At 53.9% G+C, this 21,662-nt stretch overlaps 7 protein-coding genes across 7 annotated transcripts; 5 read left to right on the forward strand and 2 right to left on the reverse strand.

Moving 5' to 3' along the window:
- Positions 1 to 636: 636 nt before the first annotated feature.
- On the forward strand, positions 637 to 1,349 carry BDP55DRAFT_626007 (D-Tyr tRNAtyr deacylase-like domain-containing protein; the record flags this gene model as incomplete). The annotated part of the gene is made up of 5 exons (XM_060571571.1): positions 637 to 643; positions 710 to 888; positions 943 to 985; positions 1,059 to 1,249; positions 1,308 to 1,349. The coding sequence occupies 5 exons, from the start codon at positions 637 to 639 to the stop codon at positions 1,347 to 1,349; spliced, it is 462 nt and encodes a 153-aa protein (XP_060436184.1).
- A 1,063-nt stretch (positions 1,350 to 2,412) lies between these two features.
- On the forward strand, positions 2,413 to 3,715 carry BDP55DRAFT_642920 (peptidyl-prolyl cis-trans isomerase D). The gene is made up of 2 exons (XM_060573479.1): positions 2,413 to 2,625; positions 2,684 to 3,715. Exons 1-2 carry the CDS (start codon positions 2,490 to 2,492, stop codon positions 3,442 to 3,444), a joined length of 897 nt encoding a protein of 298 aa, XP_060436185.1. The 5' UTR covers positions 2,413 to 2,489; the 3' UTR covers positions 3,445 to 3,715.
- A 578-nt stretch (positions 3,716 to 4,293) lies between these two features.
- BDP55DRAFT_539716 (GTPase-activator protein for ras-like GTPase) lies at positions 4,294 to 7,650 on the reverse strand (the record flags this gene model as incomplete). The annotated part of the gene is made up of 1 exon (XM_060568055.1): positions 4,294 to 7,650. The coding sequence occupies one exon, from the start codon at positions 7,648 to 7,650 to the stop codon at positions 4,294 to 4,296; it is 3,357 nt and encodes a 1,118-aa protein (XP_060436186.1).
- Positions 7,651 to 11,525: 3,875 nt separating this feature from the next.
- On the forward strand, positions 11,526 to 11,927 carry BDP55DRAFT_131796 (uncharacterized protein). The gene has a single exon (XM_060565510.1). The coding sequence runs from the start codon at positions 11,588 to 11,590 to the stop codon at positions 11,801 to 11,803; it is 216 nt and encodes a 71-aa protein (XP_060436187.1). The 5' UTR covers positions 11,526 to 11,587; the 3' UTR covers positions 11,804 to 11,927.
- A 542-nt stretch (positions 11,928 to 12,469) lies between these two features.
- On the forward strand, positions 12,470 to 13,241 carry BDP55DRAFT_131805 (uncharacterized protein). The gene has a single exon (XM_060565511.1). It carries the CDS (start codon positions 12,589 to 12,591, stop codon positions 13,090 to 13,092), a length of 504 nt encoding a protein of 167 aa, XP_060436188.1. The 5' UTR covers positions 12,470 to 12,588; the 3' UTR covers positions 13,093 to 13,241.
- A 2,595-nt stretch (positions 13,242 to 15,836) lies between these two features.
- Positions 15,837 to 17,651, reverse strand: BDP55DRAFT_539725 (family 47 glycosyl hydrolase; the record flags this gene model as incomplete). The annotated part of the gene is made up of 1 exon (XM_060568056.1): positions 15,837 to 17,651. One exon carries the CDS (start codon positions 17,649 to 17,651, stop codon positions 15,837 to 15,839), a length of 1,815 nt encoding a protein of 604 aa, XP_060436189.1.
- A 2,276-nt stretch (positions 17,652 to 19,927) lies between these two features.
- Positions 19,928 to 20,405, forward strand: BDP55DRAFT_642936 (uncharacterized protein). Its single transcript, XM_060573480.1, has one exon. It carries the CDS (start codon positions 20,014 to 20,016, stop codon positions 20,176 to 20,178), a length of 165 nt encoding a protein of 54 aa, XP_060436190.1. The 5' UTR covers positions 19,928 to 20,013; the 3' UTR covers positions 20,179 to 20,405.
- The last annotated feature ends 1,257 nt before the right edge of the window (positions 20,406 to 21,662 follow it).

Raw genomic sequence — 21,662 nt, forward strand, 5'->3', positions numbered from 1 at the left:
TAAGTGACGTAATTGATGACTTTTTACTTATATATATCACTTTCGCAATTGAATATCTCATATATGGAGTATAGAAGCATGCAAGGCCAAACCACGTTTCTTTCCGTCTATCTGGGCCAAGTTTAGGCTACTTAGACGTCGTCACTGAGATTGACACGGACCACTGCTGAGCCCAGCCTTGCCAGCTGCGCTTTTCCGCCGTGTTCAGGGATGCAAGACTGCTCACTCTGTAAGATATTATTACCGGTAATTCAAATCAGGGAAGGCAATGTGCTAAAGGCATTGTTTTTGCCCTGAAACCAAGAAATTTTGAGCAATATCTGAGGGCTGATAGACTACGCCGCTTACGACTTGCCAGGCCAAGTACCGGTCAGTTGATTGCTCCGCTTCCGTGTGGTTTGCCGCCCGTTTGCCTGTTGGTTCCCGCCGGCGATACGACTACTGACCACTCAGTGGTCTCTAGCTGCTCCATTTGTGTTTGGACTTCATCCTCGTCCGGGTGATAGTACCGGAGGAATCCACGTTCCGGTCTATCTACCGTGGTTGAAGAGCTTGTCACTGCTTGTTACTCTTGGTACCTGTGTATCAGATTACTCCGCTGTATCGCCTCCGACATATGCAGTGGTGCAGTGCAAAATGAAAGGTGAGACCACCGTCTCCTCACTGAGTGAACTACTGCATGATGATGCGAGATGCTGATGCCTCCTAGCTATCGTACAGCGGGTGCTGTCTGGGTCAGTGACCGTGGACAACGAAGTGATTTCTTCCATTGGAAAGGGTCTTCTTGTTCTTGCTGCTGTGGCTCCCGAAGATACAGAGAAAGATGCCGAGAACCTAGCAAACAAAGTGTTGAAGCTCAGAATGTGGGACGATGATGCCGGCGCAAGGGTGCGTTTGACCAAAAGCCGAATGTTCCAATACTTGCATCTAATCTTGTCTTAGTGGAAGAAGGCAGTCCCAGACATTGACGGAGAAATCCTCTGTGGTAGGTAGGCTGCCGTGCCGGGCTCCGGACGAGCTTTATTCAGACATCTTTAGACAACTGATCACCCTCACAGTATCTCAATTCACACTTTTCGCCAAGATCGTCAAGAACAAGCCGGATTTCCGCCTCAGCGCAGGAGCCGAGGATGCTAAAAGGCTCTACCACCATTTCTTGCAAAAGTTGCAGGATAGCTATGCGGCCGAAAAGGTCAAGGATGGGCGCTTCCAGGCTATGATGGCCGTGGCTTCTGTCAATGATGGACCGGTTTGTGACACTTGAAGCCACTGACAACTGATGATTCCGTACTAACTTGAGTCTTGAGGTCACGTTTGAGCTCAACACGGAGTCGGCCCCTAAGCCATGATCATTTTCAAGGTCTTCCAAACGCCATGTGCCATGGCCTATCCAGTGTCACTGACATAAGTCGGGCGTTGGCTTGAGCAGAACCAAGATACACCATGAATGCAACTCGGAATTCGTTCGTTGAAAGTCTCAAGAAGTGATGGCAAACAGAAATGGATCGTCTCTTGGGTCCCTTGCGGTCAAAGAAAGATTTGAATGGTCGCAATTCCATGCCTTATACATAGAGCTCTACGCATAGATGCAACTACGATAGAAAGGCCTGCCATTTTGGTGATACCTCAGAATGCAGGCAGAGACATTGCAACTCATTTCCACCAAGGCTGCCTGCTTCAGCTTCAGCTGCATATCTTACTCCGGCTCTATGTTTGCGTTTGCCTCACATTGTCTCTTCGGCCTAACTTGAGGTGCCGCAACTTACTAGGCACCTAAGAGAAAGGTCGATAACAGGGCAGGAAAGAGACATCGGTAGAATAGAACCCTCTGATTGGCCTATTCCGAAGCTGTTGCTCCTTCCCGGTGAAGCATACAGGCAGTGAGATGCAGCGGGTGGTGCGACTGCCCCGCGCCAAAGCGTCCGAGCTACCAGAAAGTTCCATCGTACCTCCCCCCACCTTCCAGGTTAGCTCTGGGCTGAAGCATTTATCGTTCACCTCCACCACCAGCGTTCTGCAGACGAAGCTATACTACCTTACCCTAGGTACTTTTCTCGACTCAATCGTATGAATAACACTTCTCACGTTCAACGTGAATAAACCATAGCTTCCTGCTAGCTTCGACCCGATCATCGACAGCATACCAGTCTCGCGAATCTCGTTTGCGGCAGCCACATCTACCCCGCACTACTGGATCGAGTACAGAGTCCCAGCCTGATCAATCTCCGAGAGTTCAGTTCGTACTTCAGAACGCAGTCACAATGTCCGCCGAGGGGACCGAGAACAAGGCGGCGCGCTCGCGCGTGTTCTTCGATATTACAGTCGGCGGTAAGTCCACTGGCCGCATTACTATGGAGCTCTACAACGACCTCGTCCCCAAGACGGCCGAGAACTTCCGCTGCCTATGCACCGGTGAGAAGGGCCTGGGCAAGTCCGGCAAGCCTTTGCACTACAAGGGCTCCATCTTCCACCGCGTTATCAAGCAGTTCATGATCCAGGGCGGCGACTTCACCGAGGGCAATGGCACTGGCGGCGAGTCCATTTACGGAGCAAAGTTCGAGGACGAGGCTTTCCCTAAGAAGCACGACCGTCCCTTCCTCCTGTCCATGGCCAATGCTGGACCTAGTAAGTGCTCTACGATGACTGGTATTTGGGAAGCTTTTGCTGATTAAACTACGAACAGACACCAACGGCTCTCAGTTCTTCCTCACCACCGTCCCGACGCCTCATCTCGACAACAAGCATGTCGTTTTTGGCGAAGTCCTGAACGGCAAGTCCGTCGTCCGCCAGATCGAGAACCTCCAGACCGAGTCGGGCGACAAGCCCCTCAAGGACGCCATCATCGCAGACTGCGGCGAATTGACCGGAGACGCCGCTCTCGCAGCCGACGTGAAGGCCCCGGACGCCATGGGCGACACCTACGAGGACTTCCCTGAGGACTGTGCAGCCCCACCTGACGCACAGGAAGTCATCAAGATTGCTGCCGCCTGCAAGGACTACGGCAACAAGGCTTTCAAGGCCGGTGACTTCAACCTCGGTCTCGAGAAGTACCAGAAGGGTCTCCGCTACATCAACGAAGAGCCCGACCTGGAGAAGGAGCCCGCTTCTACCAAGGAGGAACTCCAAGCTCTCCGCTTCACCCTAAACAACAACTCAGCTTTGCTCAATATCAAGCTCGAAGCCTGGGATGATGCCGCGAAGACGGCTACGTACGCTCTCGATGTTGCCGGAACCAAGGACACCGACCGCGCCAAGGCCCTCTACCGCCGCGGCTTCGCCAACGTTCGCCTCAAGGACGAGGAGAACGCCATCAAGGATCTTGAAGAGGCGCACAAGCTCGTGCCGGGTGATAAGGTCATTCTTCATGAGCTTAATGCCGTCAAGCAGAAGGCGGCAGCTCGTGCGGCCAAGGAGAAGGCGGCTTACAAGAAGTTCTTCCAATAGATGGAGGCACTCAGAAAGGGCGCAACACGTCACGTATCGTGCCGGGAACTGTATCGGAAATCACGGCCAAGACGAAGTGTGACCCTGATGGCATGAGGCAGGGAGCGAAGACTGGTGGATGACGATTCTATGATCTGGGCTACTAAAAACAAGGGAATTCTCTTAATTCATTGGAACATCGGGGCGTACAGAGAAGCAGGCACTGGAAAACACAAGAAAACTCACAGGTAAATACCTCGACTGAAAGTTCAATATCATTATATTATACACATTGCTCGTTTCGTTTTGTTCTAAAAGGGAAAGGATGTATGCTGTGATGAGTCTCGCGGCATGAGTATGAGGCAAGACATGTAAATGCTGGTCATGATATGTCTGGGTATATTCATTCGTGGCCCATTGTGCGACGGCTACCTACCCTACAACCAACTCAAGAAAAGTTGGCAAGGAAGAAAAGTGACGAACACGGGATGGGTTGGGTGTAAGAAGAAAGAGAAAACAAATAGGGCCGACCCTCCCTCCAATCGAATGCCTGAACATGTAGAAAGGAACCTTCCCAAGCAGGCTCCGTTGATGAACTTGTGCAAATGGAGAAACGCCAGAGGTAGTTCAGTCGATCCTTGCCCACCCAAGCCTGCCCTCAATTCCGGCGCAGGTAACAGTAATGCAGAAGAGGTGCTGCCCTCTCGCACCCTCTTGACGCTCCAAGCTGGGCGTATCCAGATATCCTCCTCGTCAAGAATGCAGAGACTTTGGCTCGTCGTTCAGCCATTGACTTGTTTGGTTTTGATTCATGTGCGAATGTGTGGAAGTAGTGATGAACAAAGAAAAATGAATGGGAAATAAGGCGTATCAATAGCCAGTGTTCCATGATCGGTCGAGATTCTTGCCACGTGTCGTTGACGGAGACGACTCAGGCGAGTCACTCCGCGCGAACGGCTTCATAATGCCAGACAGAATGTGACGGGTAGCCCTGCCATTCCGTTTGAGTGTAGCTAAATGCGAGGACGCGTGCTCGGAGTGTCCAGACGCTTGCCGCAGGGAGCTGAAATCTCGGCCACGACGATGCTCGCGGCTTCTTCGCGTAGGCACATCGATCAACACGTCGCTACCAGCCGACCCTGGAGGTTGGTAATTGTCTTGGTCAAGCCAAACTGTAGAAGTGTTCGCCGAGGTCGGTGCTGAGTGGTTGTGATGCGTGGAAAGGCTCATGGAATCCAATACGGCTGAATTGTGCTCCATAGCGTCGGCGAAATCGGAGGCAGGAAGGGACGCTGTCTCGTGAGAAGACCCGTCCATTTTCGAATAGCATAGGTCTGCACGCTCCTGCAACACCAAGCACATTTCATTGAAGATGAGGATGTCATCTTCGCCGCCCACAGGCTTGACTACCTCTCCGTTTCCGATAGGGTTAGCTTCGGTCCACATCCTGACCAGTGCTGCGAAATTACGAGCGTGGTCAATCAAGTGAGGCAGTGCAGGGAATCCTTCTCGTGCCGTTGGCGAAAGCCGTCCAAGAATCGCAATAGGGGTCGAGTAGGATGGACCCAGGGCGACCTTGTTGCGTTCAACAGGAATGGCACAGATCGTGTCAATGTAGTCCTTTACTGACTGACGATTGGAGCCCAGGAACTTGTTCATCGGCTCCATCCATTCTTCCTTCTTGCCAAACGTAGACAGGTTTCCAAGGGCCTGGAGTGCTTTGGCAACCAATGTGAGCGTTCGCTGGGCGCGGGGTCTAGGGTGATCCCTCAATAGACCAAAAAGTTTGGGACTCAAAATAGCCGGGCAAATGAAGCGGAGGAACAAGAAGCCCGACACGCTTGTGTAAGTGACGGTTCGCAGCCAGTCGCCGTAGCGGTCTTCAGCCACGGCTCGTACGTATTTGAGGATTGACCGAAGCTCCGGTGGGCATTTCGTGGGCTCCTTACAAATGCATTGCCAAACCTCAGTTGTCAGCTGTATGAGTCTTGTCCAATGCTCCTGGATGTTTTCGCCAGGTTTCAGCTTGCTCGGGTCGACTTCGCAGTTGGGATTGGTCTCGTTGATCTCGAAAATCTTGGCTTGCAACATCTGCTCAAGATACTCCTTTCCTGACCGTCTCATGTGAAATTCGAGAGCTTGCGTCAGCAGCGTGTTTCCTCGGAACAACAGATTGGCCTCTCCTGCGAGAGATTTACCCATGTCGCGAAGAATCTGCTCTCTGTCACTGGATGACTCCATGGACTCATTTGACTTCAAGCGACTGCTAAACCGGTACTTCTTCATCTGGTTTTGGCTGCCGCCAATGCCGTCGATCTCATCTTCGACCAACGTTTGCAGCCATTCGTTGGCGTGACCAGACACTTGGAAGATGTTCAAGAAAATTTCAGACAGACGTCGCAGATTGCCAGGAAGTGCATCGGCAATCTGAGCGGTGAGACCAGAAGGAAAGCTATGGAGCAAAGTCGACAGCGCCTGGTATTCCTTGGAATGGAGAACAACGAGCTCCTCGTGGTGGAGCTTCACAAGCATAGTGCCCATGACTTGCTGTCGCTCGTCATATATCTCAAGCCACCGCTCAAAGTCTTTGCCGGGTTCAACGTGGTCCAGGGGAATGTCGACAGAGCCACAGAGAATCTCGGTCAGATTTCCAGTCTTGGGCAAACCAAGTGATGCCTGAAGCTGGTGACTGAAACTTTCCAGGTTCCCATCCACTCTTTTCAGAATGATGGAAAGGAACGGCATAGTTGGGGGAAGGTCCGAAAACTGGTAATCTTCCCGCCAAAAAGGGTTCTTGGTTCCAGTCTTAATCGTTGATCGAGCGCGGACCTCGCCATCCAGTATGACTTCAGTCAGGTAGTTACCCATCAAAGGGTCTGCGTCCTTGGGCTGTCGATCGATGAAGCCAACGTCGGGAGAGCAAGTCTTGGGTTTCAGTTTTGCCTCCGTCACCCGCAAACTGATTGTCTTCTCGATTCTGAATAACTCGCCGGAAAGCTCTGACTCCAAGTCCGTGACCTCCAACGCTCCGTCGGCTGAAGGCGAGTCCAGTCGGAAAATGTCCGGTAGGGCGAATGCTCGAAGAAGGACAAACCACACTTCAAACAATAGGCGGTTGTCCAGGGCGATGTACACGGGACGGAATATGGAAAGCTGAGTAGATATCGGAGAGTAGTGTGGAAAGATGCCAATGCAGTACTCCTCGTCCAAAACTGACCGGTTCAGTTGTTGAATAGCGCATCGAGATAATTGAGATAGTTCGACCACGGCGATGACAGCCTCGCCATCTCTTGTAGTGAGTCGGACTTCTCCGTTTTCTTGAAGAAGCAGGGAAACAACCCGCCAAGAAGTAGTTGGCGACCTCAGATCTCTCGTGGAAGGTCTTTTCACAATAGCCCTCGGCGAGTTTGCCAACCCCTTATCCCAAAGCCTCACTTGGCCGACCTTGATGAATGCAGTCGTAGTTTTCGCTGTTCCATTCTCAGAGCCACGCCTTCTTACTGCTGGACGCAGGGCGGTAGACGCGGGACTCCGGTTGCCGTTCGAAAGTTTCACTTTCGGAGGGCGAAGTTGTTGCCAGCAGAGTAAAGCCGCAAGCCAGAGATCTGTTTCTTCTGCTAAAAGCGGATGTAATAGAAGATCCAACGGGGGCTGGATGGGACACGAAACCTCCAAACATCTTTTCCCATCAGCTAGTGTGACTGGCGCAACTCGACATCCGCAGAGGTCGGAAATCAGGGGGATGTGAAATGGCCCATCGTGGCCCGAATCGAACATCAAGCTTCCCTTCTCTTCGTCCACGTATGCGATACCAAGCTGCCATGGACCCCGGGAGTCAGCTTGGAATTCGATTTCACCTCTCATGCGCCCACACAGATTTTTCATCATCAGCAGAATGTTATTCGCATTTTCGGTCGGAACAGGAATAGGTAGCGAATCAACTGAAGGCGTTGAGCTTGTTGGCGGAGAAGTTGGCCGGGAAGACTGGCGCTTGATCAGACGTTTCGTCGACAACTTTTTCTCTTTCAAGCTATTTGCGACACCTAGGGGAATCTCTGAATGCCGGGCGGGGATGACAGACGGGAAACCTAGGGACTCGATGGGAGGCGGTGGAGAGCGAGCATCGTCGTACAAGGGCTGAGATCCGGAAGACGAAAACGACCCCACACGTTGGCGGCCCTCTCGAGAGGCAGCATTCATGAACTGCTGGCGTAGTGCGCCGTCCATGGTGTGTGTCCTAGGCCGAAAGCTACTTTGTTGCCTCAGAGGCGGGCTAGTTGAGTTATTCTCGTTGGAGCTTCCACCGTATGTGTCATTAAAAACCATTCCTTGTCGTCTCGAGAAGTCTCCCGGGATAGATCTCGGGGAGGTTTGCGGGGAGTTCGACGTGATGCCGCGGGGCAACTGAGGAGGGCCGGTCAGATCGAAGACTGCGTTCGAGGACGGCGTCGGCGACAGGTCCGGATGATGGTACTCGGGTGTCACGGCGCGGATCGTGGGGTTCGACGGATGGTTGGAGCGGAATGAGGTGCGTAGGTTGGAGATCGAGACGCGTTCCATGCCGCGAGACGACGAGTCTGCGGACAAGCTTTGGTTCTGGGATTGTTGCCAATCGTGGCGCGGCGTAACGTTGTGAACCCCGTTGTGGTAGGTTCGTCCATCCATTCCCGGCGGTGCCATGCTCATTCCATGGTTTGTCCTCATTTGGGGTCCGCCCGCATCTGAAGTTTGGTGATTCTATGTGCGTCCCCGAAATTTGTCGTTCTTTCCAGAGCAGCACCTTAGCGTCCCACCACGTCTTTTCTTCCGTAAACTAGCCAGCACGTCTCTCTGCCTCCTCCGAAATTGAGAGATGGCCGATTGGATTCTGTTTCCGAGGATAAAGTGTGTGCCACCACGCAACAGCAAGCATAATAGTCGCTGGGCGGTATTTCAGCAAGTCGCAAATCGGGTCTCACAGGTGGAAGTCGAGTGCGAAGCCCGTTGGTCGGTGATGACGCTTGATGTCGTTGGGGAGGCGGACGACTTTCAGCTCGTGCAGCGAGAAAAGTTGGTGCGCAGCAAAGTTGCTCCAACAGGAATTTCGGCGGGCTTGACAATGCGACACGGAGCTGTGGTGGCCAACTGTTACGCCAGCCCTGGGCAAGGCAGAGCGACGAGCGGACGAGCGAGCGGGAAGAGACGTAGAAATGGATCAGCGGCGGGATGAGAGGTTGAGAGCGGGGGATTTCGATGGTAGATCCACAGGTCCAAGGTGGGATGATGCAGGGTTGCAACGAAGAGCGGCCGTTCGAGCTCGGGGGCGAGGACGGGGACAGTTCGGCTTCGTACGGTGTTTGGTGGTGCTGGCTGTCAAAAGTCGCACAAGTGACGGATGAAAAGAGAGTTTCGTCCCAATAGAAGCGGCAGCAACGGGTGTCGGGAGGCGGCGACGGAGGCGGTAAAGAGGAGACTGCCGACGCGGGGGAGGGAAGTTGGGGATGTCTGAGCGAGACGAGAACGGCGCGCGCAGAACAAGAAGCGAGGAAAGTCGGCAATGGGGCGAAGGGGGAACGCGGTGTTGGTAAATGCAGCGATGGCGCTTTGAGTGGGTTCGAATGGTATTAATTGCTTTTTCCTTTCTCTTGCTCTTTCCACTTCTTTTTTTTCTTCGTCGCTTCGTTGCAAATACTTGGGGACCCAGAACGGAGATGGAGCCGGGGAGCTAAGTATTATTGCTGATTATGTATTCGGCGAGGTGGAATCGATCACCAAGGATGTTGCTGCTTGTCCATGGACTTGGTCGACCAGTGTGCTGCTACGGCGTGCATATTAAGGCTGCTTCAAGCTCCAGGGTAGAACATGCAATCGGGCAGGGCCTGTGGAACCACGGAGGATCAGGGCAGGGAAGATGGCGAAGACTGGGGACGGGGCTAGTTGGCAAGCGAGATACCCAATGTCAGCGGAGGGAAGATTCGACCATGTGCTGGGAAAAGCGAGCGAGAAGATGGCATGGATGAGGGGTGTCTGAAAGAGAGTTGGATGGCTGGGGGGGGAAGGCAAGGCGAGGAAGAAAAAGGGCTGATGAGGGTGATGCATTGGATGGAAGAGGTCTAGGTAATTGCTGAGCAGGCCGAACTGATAGGAAGGCAAAGTTGTTTGCTTGCTGCTCGTAGATGGACCCAATGCTGCAAGTTGTCGAGGGGGAACGAGGCCAAAGGTGGCGGAGGAGATAAAGTAGTATTTGGGATGCAATGGGGAGCCAGGGGTCGTCGGTCTGTTGCAGTTGTTGCCGTGGTTTGCGTGGAGGGTATAAGATGGGAAGATGAGGTGATATTTGCACCAACTGTCACAGAAGCAGGAATCCAGCCAGGCAAGGGGGTGTACGGGAAGACATGGGCGAGGTGGACGGCGAGGCGCGAAGGAGACAATAGGAAGAAGCAATGAAGCCAAAGAGACGTGACCGACTTACAGAGATAGATAGGTAGGTTGGCGTGATCTTTTTGGGCGCCCGTCAATTCCGAGCAGGACGAGGCCCTGGCAGGATACAGGAGGATGATGCTGCTGGACCAGGTGCCGCTGCCAATAGGAATTCAACGGCGGTGCTGCAGGGCATGCAGATGGAACGAGACTATATCGAGCCAGCAAAGAGGTGGTGGTGGGAATGGTGGTGGTATTCGGTGAGACAAGGTCCCATGGGTTCTTTCTTGCAGTTGCAGGCGCAGCTGTGCACCCCGGGCGAGAGGAGGGCGTGGAGACTTTTGAGGAGACGACGAGAGGAGAGGAGAGGCAAGATATCGACTGCAGACTGCAGACTGCAGAGGGACTGCCCGCAGATGGGGGTTTGTTGGCCGAACAATCCGCCGGTGACAACGATAAGGCGCCGGTAGTTGGGACGGAAGAGGGCGGGCTATCGGCAGAAAGTCGTGTGATTCGTCGAGAAGAAACGGGATTTGGTCAATTTGTGGTTGGATTGGCGATGGAAGGAGAGCGAGAGGATTTCTGGTTCCTGAAGCACCGAGGACGGGGAGGAGAGAGAAAGAATCCCAACATGTCCCAAGAGGGAGGAGGATGAAGATGGGAAAGTCTTGCTGCTGTGCGTGCCTACCTTAGGTTACCTTGAGGTACGGAGTAGGGAAGCCCAGGTACATTGGCACGTTGGGAAGGTAAGGTAAGCAAAGATACCTGAATAGAAGGTAGGTGAGGTACCTTCTTTGAGGTGGGTTCGACGCAGGTCAAGGAGGTACCTCTCGTTGCTATTACTGTTGCTCCTGCCGTTGCCGTTGCTCAAGTCGTGTGTGCCTGCTTGCTTCTTGCTTCTTGCTTCTTGCCGCTTGCCGCGTGCTTAGTGCTCGGTGCTTGCCTTCCATTTGGTTGTTTGCTCGTTGCTTTCTTCCAAACTTACCTCACCTCAAGTCACAAGTGGCAGGCCCCGCATTTCCATCTTCCACCCAGGTGTACGAAGTACCCCATAGGTCTTCCATTGTTTTGGGCAATGTCCTCGCACGCACCGCACCTCGCCCTAAGCAGTAAAGCTCGACGGAAAGTACTTGAATACAACTTGATGGTCTTAGATGCGCATATTAAGGGACAGCTACTTTAAGGTAACAAGCCTATTCGACGACCGGCTTGCCTACCTTGCCTCGAAACGTGTCGAAATCTGTCTATTAATTTGCCAATGGACTCTCCGGTAGGCCAGCGACAGACAGACAGACAAACGGAGAGAGAGAGAGAGAGAGAGAGAGAGAGTGGCCGATAGACTCGACACAAGGCAAGGTTCCCAAGATGAGCTTCCCCCCTAATGATATCCTTACGGTACCTCCCCCGAGTAGGTGAGGTACCTTGCCTCAGCTTTCATGCCTCTTATCTCACGCAGTCCTTCTTGTACGACCACGTATGTATCTATCTGGCTGAATTGACTCTAGATGCAAGTTTCTCTTGTCACTTTGGTCATTGCGGCCATCAATTGAGGCGCGTGACCTTGCTGCAAGAACTCAGAAAGCAGACTATGCCGAGCGTCGAGCTCAAGCGCAACAAGCACAATTGGTTCAATCTCATCCCTTGCGGCGCGTGAGGCACGGACAATGACGGTGAAGAGCATCAGGACCTTGCCCGGACAGGCCGCTCAATCGCCCAAGGAACAAGCCGTGGCTGTTGTGCTTGCTTTTCCCTCGACTGCGTTCGCATGTCTTGTCTCGGACCTGCACTACTTACTGTTGTACGGAGTACCTTTGGGCTTGCTCTATCCGTACGCAGACCTAGGTACTTCGTAGAGTACGGCGCATCAAGGATCATCCCGAGTTTTTTTCATTCGCAAGCTCTCAAACAGGGGAATGCGACGAAGTTCAATGGCCAGGAAGTAGAATCTGGCCCGAGTTGCCAATTAAAAGGCAATTGCTGATTGAAGCTTTAGTGGCATTGACTACCTTGCCATGACGGCAAGGAACCGACCACCGATAAATTAACCTCGACTTGAATCTTCTGGAAAAAAGGGTTGTCTACAACTACGTAGGCACGAGGTACGTACGGATAGACGTGTTATTTTTGCACAGTGGAGCGCAATTAATGGGACGAACTAAATCCCCGGATTTTTGAAAAAATGTCTCGTTTCTACGAAGTACACACTCCTTAATAAAGTAAAGTATCTTATGCGCCGTCTCATCTCAAGGCCGCGACTTCGTCCCATTGTCAACCGGATGATGGGCAGGAACAGGAGCGGCACCCCCTTTGTTCCTGCCGTATGTCGTCTCAATGACACTTTCCCGTCCTCCGTCCTCCGTCCATTCCATCCCATCCCGTCCGCCCGTCTTTACCGTGCCAAAAGACCCGTCTGTCTGGTTCATCCATCCCTCCCACATCCACGCCCACACCCGCACCCCACAACACGACAGCTTTCACTGCTCTGCCCCATTGGCTTCTTCTATCCAACCTTTCCGCTCCCTGTTTGAGATGTTGACGGAACACACTGATCATAGTCATCGTTGTGTGATTCTGATAAACGTACCTGTGCCTGCCCATCCTGTCTATCCTACTTCGGCTTTCTTGTCTCACCAGCAGGATGCCATAGCAGCGATACTAACAACAACAAATCTGCAGGAGCAATTCCTCCTTGGATCCCCAGCACAGCCATTCGAGGGCCATGTGTAGCCAGGGAGTCGGCCGCTTACCCGGCAACAGCGCGACGCTATGCTACCTTATCCTAGTTCGACCCGTCGGCATCGCCCAGCAATGTTTCCTCCTCTCGGCTCGCGGCCACCGGGCCAGGAACCATTACCAAGATCCATTTGGGCGCTGATCCAACCACTGCCTAAAGCACTTCAAGCGCCGCCTGGAGAGCTTGCTACCTCGAGGCTAAGACGAAAGGAACCCAGCCTGTTGGCCCACGCCATGCAGCGCACGGGTATGCGTTGCAAGCTTGCAGCGGCCTTGTGCACTGATCCTTTTCCCTCCGCACCACCGCCCATCAACCGGCCCCCAAAGTCTCGCCGCCATCCTCCCTTCAGCGCTTCTGGAGTCTCGAACGAATCCGAGTCATCGACTAAGCAAGCCAGTTCGGATGAGATGGACGGCGGGGGCACGCGGCGCTCGGTACCTGCGTCCGTTTATGTTTTTAACATTACAGGCGCGGAAGTAGCGCAAGGCACAGTGGTCCAGGACAAAGCTATCAAGACGCTTCTCTGCTCGCGGTAGGCATCATCAGTCCGTCACGCCCACCCACGTAGCCTCGCTGGTTACCAGTCTCAACTACTCGTTATGGACAGTGTTCCTCCGCGGACCGTGTCGTCTTCCTACGATCAACAAGTCTCGTCTCTCGTCAGCGGATCATCCCCAGCACATATTGTGGCCAGAACCACGGTCCACACTTCTTCAAGCCTAGACTAACCAGCAACAAGTCAAGTGCAACGATGCGAAGGATTCAGTTCTGCTAGTCAAACATAAGCGAACTGGAACCCCACATGGCCCCCGAAACTGTTTATCCAGGCGGAATATGAACGGTTGGCGGAATCATTTGTCGACAACACCGGCATACGAGTGGGTGCGCAACGCAATCGCAATCAATGTCCACCCACGTATCATCAAGCGGGACCTGAAGAACCAATATCGACTGCATACTTTCAAACGAGAAAACCTCCGATGGATAAAGTGAACTGCAACGCAACACAAAGCGGCACAGTACCACCACAAATCTCAAACACAAGAGTCATCTACACGGTATTGTTCACCTTGCTGATTCAGCCTCCTGACCAATTTCCCGTGCGCCGGAACGGGTGACTTGAATCACTCTTTCCATCTCTCCAACTTGGACGGATGATTATTCCATCTGCCGTTCTTCTTGAAGATCGTTTCCCAAAAATTACATTGCCGGGGAGGGTGGCTCTGTGCGGCCGCTCGGTACCGCTGGTTGTACAACGACCCGCCGCTAAATACAGACTCACGATAATACGGATACCTGCCCCGCGACGACGGATGGACACAGCATCCCGGCACTCGTTCCTGTAAGGTGAACACTCGGGCCCTGACTCTACCTCCCGGAGACGGTGGATCATTATATCGGGCTCGTACTGTCTTGAGATCCAGAAACGGGGTTTACTGATCACCTTTACCACTAGCGCCCTGGTTTCTTTCGCAAAAAGAGAAGATAGGAGACATACATCCGGCTAGGACCCGCGGCCATCGCACAGACGATGAATCCACTGTCCCATACCCTGGAGAGTACCCATCTCCCAGAGCTCGGTGGTTTTGCTTTTCCTGCCTTGTATCGCGGAATAGGCAAGAAGACTGTGTTTAAGTACGAGAGGGAAGTGGGAAAATAACTCATCTTTCCTGAGCGGGACGATGGGCGCAAACGGATTCAATACTCATGATCGTTTCGTCATCTACACCGGTGAGTGGAAAAGAAAGCTCAACGCAGCAGCTTCATGACAAGGACCCCGGACAAACCCGTGCGACTGTGGGGTCATCCACGGCAATCTGGAGTGTTTGGTAAGGATGGAGAGACGATAGAACGAATCCCAACCGGGCTCTTGCTGTCACCATTTGCTTTTTCTTGCTTGGAAAGACACCTTATTCAGTCTCCTCTCCGCTCGTTGGCTCGTCCCGTGATCCGAGTTGGGGCTCTGAAGATCCCATAACCACTTTTGGTCTTTTCAGCCGCCAAGCAGAGATCCGGCAGGTCTGGTTCTTCCTTTCTTATTTTGCTGGCCGCCGCATAACCAGATCCCGTCGGCGAGTAAACCCATGTTTCAAACCTGTTCGCTGAACTTTGTGGTCGACGCATGTTTTTTTTCATATGCAAACCGGTTCTGGCGGCTGTGAAATATTCTGTGAGTCCGCAACAGCCGCTGCGCAAGTTGGTGTCTGAGGGCATGTTTCTGGCGAGGATTCCTTGCTTTTTCCTGAGCATCTCTCTGTAGGGCGTTAAACTTGTTACGACTGCAGGAGATGATGGTTCTGTGAATCAGGTAATCGCGGCTTTGCCGTTATAATTCCCGTGGATGGTGACCACACCTACCTCGAGTAAGGTATAAGCTGGCACACGACAATTACATGATGCTATACTGCTACACCGCCAGAAGGATTCGAGAACCTACTTGGGTTATCTTAGAGAGAGTGACGGCTGAAGGAGTTTCAGGGAGGATGCCAAGTTCGGGCTGATAGGGAAAGCGAATATTCTGGCTTCGTGAGAGAGTTGTCTTTAGACGTTGGTGCCTTATCGTAAATCTCCAACTTGTGTAGTAGCATACGTAGCGGCGGCGATGGACAAAAAAGGCAGATGAGATGAGCCGAGGCAGGCAAGGGCTTGACGTACTGTACCGCTTGACAATACACGCTCTCTCTCTCTCGAGGTTGTCCGTGTGTGGTGAACATCTTGCCCCTTTCCCCGGGCTTTGGGGATCATTTCGCCAACTAGACGAGTTGGTGGGAATTTCATGCCACCCGTCTCCGAGGATGGATTGACTACCTTGCTACGTACGAGGTGAGTGTTTCCAAACTAGGGGCTTTCCGGGTCCACGATACCTTTTCGCGGTTGCGACATTGTCAACTCGCTGGTCTGTGGAATAAGTCGGTCCGTGGCCTCATATTTTCCATGTCTTCACGAGATGGGGGGCAAAGATGTGAGTAGACAGATGGCCATCGTATATTCTTCGAAGCGCGACGGGACGTAATATACTCGGACCATATCTAAGTCAAGGCTAGTAGAGACGGCGAGTCGAGACTTGGACCAAGGTTCAATATAACAACAACAGGTAAAAAGTCAAATGTAGATTTATATAGCTTCCCAGCTTCTACGAAGTGACATGCATCCTGCGCGCCGTCTTTCTGTCTATACTGTGCACATATACATCCGCCCCAATGGAATAAACGGGATCTGAAATGCACCTGATGCTCGCGTTCCTACCATTCACCATATATGATGGCCATCGTTGTGAAATCTACTTGGACTGTTCCCGAATCTCCGCCTCAGTCTCAACGTGATCCGTCTTCCGGGGCCGCTTAAAAGGGTGCGCCTCAGTGTTGAGCACCCACTCGTCGAGACTAATCACATCAGGCGGCGAAAAGATGAGATAAAAGTACTTCAACGTCTCAGCGAACCAGAAACTCTCCATCGAGTCCGTCTTGGTCGTCTGCCCCGGCTGCACGTTGACGTCGGCAATGGAAGAGTACGCCAGCGGAGTCTCCGTCGCGCGTCGGATGCTCTGGAACATGTCCCACGCGACCTCGCGCCACTCGTCGTCGCCCGTGATGCGGTACATGTAAAATATGCTCTCGATGGCTTCGGGGCGGAGCATGTACCGGCTGTCGCGGACCTGCTTGACGCCGCCGGGCACGTCGGTCTTGCTGCCGTGCGTCTTTTGGTCCCATTCGCAGGCGCCGTGGTCCGGCTCGTTGCAGGGGTGAAATGTCATGATCTCGGGCATGATGCCCGTGGGGAAGACTTTGTAGGCCCAGGCGCAGCCGCGGGAGATCTTTTCGCCAATGGTGACGTATGATTCCCGGCCCAGGAGCTTGCCGGCGAGGCCGTACATGCCGCCGGCGAAGCAGCCCAGGTGTTGCATCTCGGGCGTTAGGTCGACGTTGTCGCCATGGGCAAAGGCGTTGCCTGGGATGAGGATGTCTGTATTGTTAGGGAGGATGGGTCTGAAGAGGATGTGCTTGTCAATGACATCGAAAGAATCGACTGTGAGCTTCCCGTACTCGCTGTCGAGACCTCCTAGTAGGGCGTGCATCTTTGGCAGATATTCGTAGAGGGAGTCGGCCTGGGCGCCGATGGTAAAAGAGCTGTCCTCCACCTTTTCGTCGCGGTAGTTCATGTACATGGGCCACATGCCGGGCAGCTTGCTGCGCGTCTGCGTCTTAACAAGAAACTCCTTCACCCGCTCCGTGGCGTCGTAGTATTTCGCATCGCCCGTCAGCTGGGACAGGCGGGTGAACTCCATGGAGAGTGAGCAGCCCGCAGCCGAGGACTCGCGCTCGCCCACTTTTTGCGTGCCGTACTTTGCATCAGAGAACTTGAACCAGAAAGGCGGCATGCGGTTCGGGGTATCAAAGCCCATGTATAGCATGTCACCCAGCTCAACGGCCTTGGCAAGCAAGGCCGGCTCGCCGCTCAAGTCATAGGCACTGATGAGACCGCCCAGGTGACGGATCGTGGTCTCAAACATATTGGCGGCTGTCTCCGTGGTATTGGACCAGTCGATCAGCGCGACAGTCTTCACGGCCCGGCGGAACTCGTCGTGCATTCCCATGATCCATAGGGTATCGAGGCCGTCGACTAGACTGGCCGACCAACCACCAAACGTGGTTTTGCCATGACCCGATACGGGGGTCAGCTCGTCCCAAGTCCACGCATTCTCTCTGTAGCTCGCCCAGCTCCGCCGGAAGGCGTGAACCACAGCGGCCCGTCTCGACTCGGTCTGCTTCTCCCGATCGCGGTCGCCGTTCTCATCGTGGGATAGTTTCTTGCTCGTCTTCTTCCCCGCTTGCTTCTTACTGCCGTCGAAATCGTACTGTACTCGTGGGAGTTCGACGGGTGTGCCTCTCGGAGGCGTCCGCAACGGCTTCTCTAGAGGATATTCGGGTTTCAGACTTGCCCAGTCGTAGCTGGACTTGCGGTAGCGGATGCCGTTGTAACTGAGGGTTCCGGCGCTCCAGCCGGCGGGAAAGCCGGCGTGCCAGACAAACAGCAGCGTCAGGGCAATGCCCAGGTAAATTGGTACCCTCGCGGGTCGTCGGCGTATGGTGATCATGTTGGCGGCTCGGGGTACGAGGATAAAGAGGGCAGCGGTAGCATTGCTCGAGGCAACTGGGTACTCATGTCGTTCCCCGTCAAGACGAGGTGAAAGACCGCAGTATCGAGGGAGAATTCGTCGTTTCGCCCAGCGAAGGAGTACAGTGTTGGGATAAAAACCAAACCAACCCTCCGATACGAGGTTAGGTCCAAGTGCCACCTCTTTGGATGAAAAAGAAACGAAGCCTTGGCAGTGGAAGGTCGGAAGAAGAAGCGGAAGCGCCAAAGCTTCTTCTGACGCTCAGGAACCAAACAAACCTGGGCCAAGGGGGGTTACGGAGCCATCGGGTTTGTTTCCCACCGCCAAAGAAGGCAAAGGCATTGATACTCACCTGCTCAACATGTGTACGTAAAAACGCCAAGAAGCCGTTCCTGCGCTTCCCAAGTTCCCCCCCTTATTGGCCTTCACCCTTTTCTCAATCCTCCCCGAAGACTGCCGCCCGGTGGCTGGCCACTGGCCGCTGGCCGCTTTGCTGCAATTCGAAACTCCATTTGGGGAATCCGCTCGCCAAACGTTTTGCGAAGCCAAGAATCAGACGGATCGTCATAGTGGACCTTCCGTCAGATGGCCCGGTCTCGCGAAGAATGCATGTCCGTCAGGACTGTCAGGGGGTGGTGACCTGCTTGTCGTTGTCAGATTGGGTGAGGCTCCCGCGCTTGAACATGGGTGGCCCCCCGTCGCTGCCAATCTATTTTCAAGTCTGTGGGGGGCCGGTGCCTAGCCCCTGTCTATCAGTGGATTGGCTGATGCTACGCCATCAGCAAGGAAAAAAGAGGATACACTACAATTCTTCCACACTTTGTCCAAACAAGTAATAAGCAAGGCACTACGGCGTTTAAAATGGAAAGGCACAGTACTTCGGAGTATATCCGATACGCAACGAACACAGGGTCCGCGTGTGCCACTGTGCCACATTGACAAGTTTACCTCTCCGGCCCGACCAGGCCTGCGGATCAGGATACTGTGAAAATAGTCTCACGATGATTAGCGCAATCCGGGGGCAGTGGACAAGGTGCAAATAAAGACGGTGATTAAACTAAGAAGCTAAACTCTACGCTGGATCTCGTAGTGCGCTTTCTGCGTGCAGCATAGAAACTGCATGGCATCTGTTGTGGGCTTCCTCGCAGTAAGTGCAGTGTGCCATAGAAGACTTGTCGCTTCTACGCCTTAATGCTCGACCGCATTTTGAGTTGCCTTCTCAGACGCTGACCCGTGGTCCTCCGCCCGAGCATAACCTCCTATCCCCGCCAGATCTCTCTTCCCCTTGCTAACACTCGACATCTCCCTGATTGACAATCTGCAAAGTACGGGCCGTTGAGGGCGCGCATGCGACCCCCTCCGTCGGTTGCAGCTCTCGCTGGTCGGGCCATGACCCGCCTGCGGCACGTCGTTGTCGTCGTTGGAAGCCGAATGGTCGACCACGTGGAGTGGTTCTCAATGACCGGAGCCGGTATTCCGAGACGCCTCTAGGCTCAGGCGTGCTGCCTGTTCCTGTGTACAGCACCGAGCATGGTGCGGCGAGGGCTGAAGCCTTCAGAGGATGAGGTGTAAATGACCCTTGGGTTTGGTAAAGCAAGTCCTTGTCCCAATCCATCTCGGCACTCAGTCGAAGCCACCACCAATCTGGCTGTGGAAGGCGGTGCTGACGCTCTTCTCGTCGTCATCGTAGCGACGGCTGAAGCCATTGCCGGCTCCCATACGACCACCACTTTCGACGTAATGCTTCAAGCGGTCGCTGTGGCTGTAGGACGCAGGGCGCATACCGTGAATGGCGTCTTGGAGGCCGGCGCCCAAGCTGACTCCGCCTTGTCCGACACCCTTGGCGCCGATGACGCTGGCGCTGGCATCTGTGTACTCGGAGTTCGCAACACTCTCGCCCGCGATGCTCTCGGTGGCGCGACCTCCTCTCTTGACGCCGGAGCGGCTAGATCCGGGCACTCCGGGGAGGCCAGGCCATTGGTCAGGGGTGAAGCTCGAGAAGATGGGAGGGTAGGTGGTGTTTAAGCCAGCACCGCCCAGAGAGCTGTGGATCGAGGAGACGTCGTCGGGAATGTAAGACATCATAGATCCCGAATCAAAGTCGCGTGTGGAGCCAGCGCCGTTGAAGCGGTTGCCACCGCCGTTGGGGAACCCGCCACCGGCATTGAACTGAGGGGGCTGGCTCATCTTCTGGCGATATGCTGTCTTGGGCTTTCCGAACTGCAACAGAGAAGTCTGCAAGTTGGTCAAAGGACCCTCAACCAAGCACTTGCGGTCCTTGAAGTGGACAAGGAGGTGGTGCCACAGCTCGTGCTTGGAAAGAACCTTGGGGTTACCAATGATGACAAGACCGTACTTGGCACGAGTCAAGGCAACGTTGAGACGGCGAGGATCCGAAAGGAAACCAATGCCCTGGTTGTCGTTGGAACGGACACATGACAAAACAATGAAGTCCTTCTCACGGCCCTGGAAGGCGTCGACGGAGGCAACCTCAACCTCCTTGTAGCTCTCCTTCTTGAAGGTGCCGGTGTTCTGCATGGTGCTAACAATGTAGCTTCGTTGACCCTCGTACGGAGTGATGACACCAATGTCCAAGGGCTTAACGCCGGCCTTGAAGAAGCGGGTCACTACCTTCTCCACGTTGGAGGCTTCGGTACGGTTCAGGTAGGATGTTCCGGATGCCGAGATTTCCTCATTGCCGAGGTTGGACCAGAACATCATCGGCATATCGACGACGGGCCAAGGGAAATCGACATCGCGGCGAACACGATCCTTGACAGTAACACCATTCTGGAGAGATCCATCGTAGAACATGTTAGAAGGGAATTCAGACAAGCAAGGATGCATGCGGTACTGGATGTTGAGGCGAATAGGAACCAAGCGCAAGTTGACGAGACGCTCGAACAAGGACTGGTTGAGACCAGCCTTGGCAGCCTTCTTATTCATGATGACAGGGCCCAACTGCTTGTGGTCACCAACGAGGACAACCTGCTTGCATCCGAGAACGAGAGGAATCATACACTCGGGCTCGGCCGATTGAGTCGACTCGTCGATGAGGACATTGCGGAACTTCATCTTTGACAGACGAGGATCACCAGCACCAACACAAGTGCAGCAGACAACATCAGCGTTGTGGAGAATGTCTCTTTCGGCCGCCTTGGTGAGCTGCTTGAACTTCTTCTCGTCCTGGCTGGACAGTTCGCCGAGCTCGGTCTTGAGCTGCGCCAGCTTGACCAGCTCACCATTGCTGTCATTCATGCGAACCTGCTCATGAAGAGCAAGGAAGCTCACGGAGGACTCAACATCCTCGCGGGACTTAGCTGTAAGACGAACGACCTTGAGACCGGTGCGGTGGATTCGCTCACAGAGCTGGTCAACGGCCACGTTGGAAGGCGCGCACACGAGAACTTGTCCGTTGTTCATCTTGCACAAGTGGTAGATGATGGTCGCCGAGGTAACAGTCTTGCCAGTGCCTGGAGGTCCCTGGATCAAGCTGAGCGGGGTTGACAGCACAGCCTTAATGGCGGCGATCTGGCTGGTGTTGAGGTCGGGGAGGCCGGGAACGCTGTACTTCTTAGGCATGGTCGTCTTCATCGGCGCAACGGCAACGTCGTGGCCCAGGAGCTTGTGAAAAATGTAACCCGAGACACTCATGTCGTCCACGGCGAAAGTCTTCATAGCATACTGCATGCGGTCGTACGAGGTAGCCTTCCAGACATAGTCTGCAGAGAAGTTGTGGGTGCACTCAGTTGGGACGGTCTTCTCGTTGCCGGCCTTACGCAGCTCCAGGGTTACTTCGTCAGACTGGTTGTTGGGAATCTTGATGACATAGCCAACTCCCTCCCAGGCGGGGCGGAGCTCGCCCTTGTACCGCAGTCGCATTTCGTCGCCAACGGCCAGCTTGACGTCACCCGACTCTATCTTGTGCAATTCAAAGCTGACCAGGTGCTTGTTGTTGAGACCGTAATCCCAGCGGACTGTAAGTCCATC

Source organism: Colletotrichum godetiae, assembly GCF_030913485.1.
Source record: "Colletotrichum godetiae strain CBS 193.32 chromosome Unknown BDP55scaffold_2, whole genome shotgun sequence".
NCBI classification, from domain to species: Eukaryota; Fungi; Ascomycota; class Sordariomycetes; order Glomerellales; family Glomerellaceae; genus Colletotrichum; species Colletotrichum godetiae.

What these genes read in the sequence shown, in the direction of transcription:
- BDP55DRAFT_131796 (XM_060565510.1), top strand. Translation starts at nt 11,588, where the DNA reads ATGTCTTGTCTCGGACCTGCACTACTTACTGTTGTACGGAGTACCTTT.
- BDP55DRAFT_131805 (XM_060565511.1), top strand. Translation starts at nt 12,589, where the DNA reads ATGCTACCTTATCCTAGTTCGACCCGTCGGCATCGCCCAGCAATGTTT.
- BDP55DRAFT_642936 (XM_060573480.1), top strand. Translation starts at nt 20,014, where the DNA reads ATGACAAGACCGTACTTGGCACGAGTCAAGGCAACGTTGAGACGGCGA.
- BDP55DRAFT_642920 (XM_060573479.1), top strand. Translation starts at nt 2,490, where the DNA reads ATGATCCAGGGCGGCGACTTCACCGAGGGCAATGGCACTGGCGGCGAG. An exon ending in CATGGCCAATGCTGGACCTA is followed by an intron (nt 2,626 to 2,683) that starts GTAAGTGCTCTA and finishes AACTACGAACAG; the next exon opens with ACACCAACGGCTCTCAGTTC.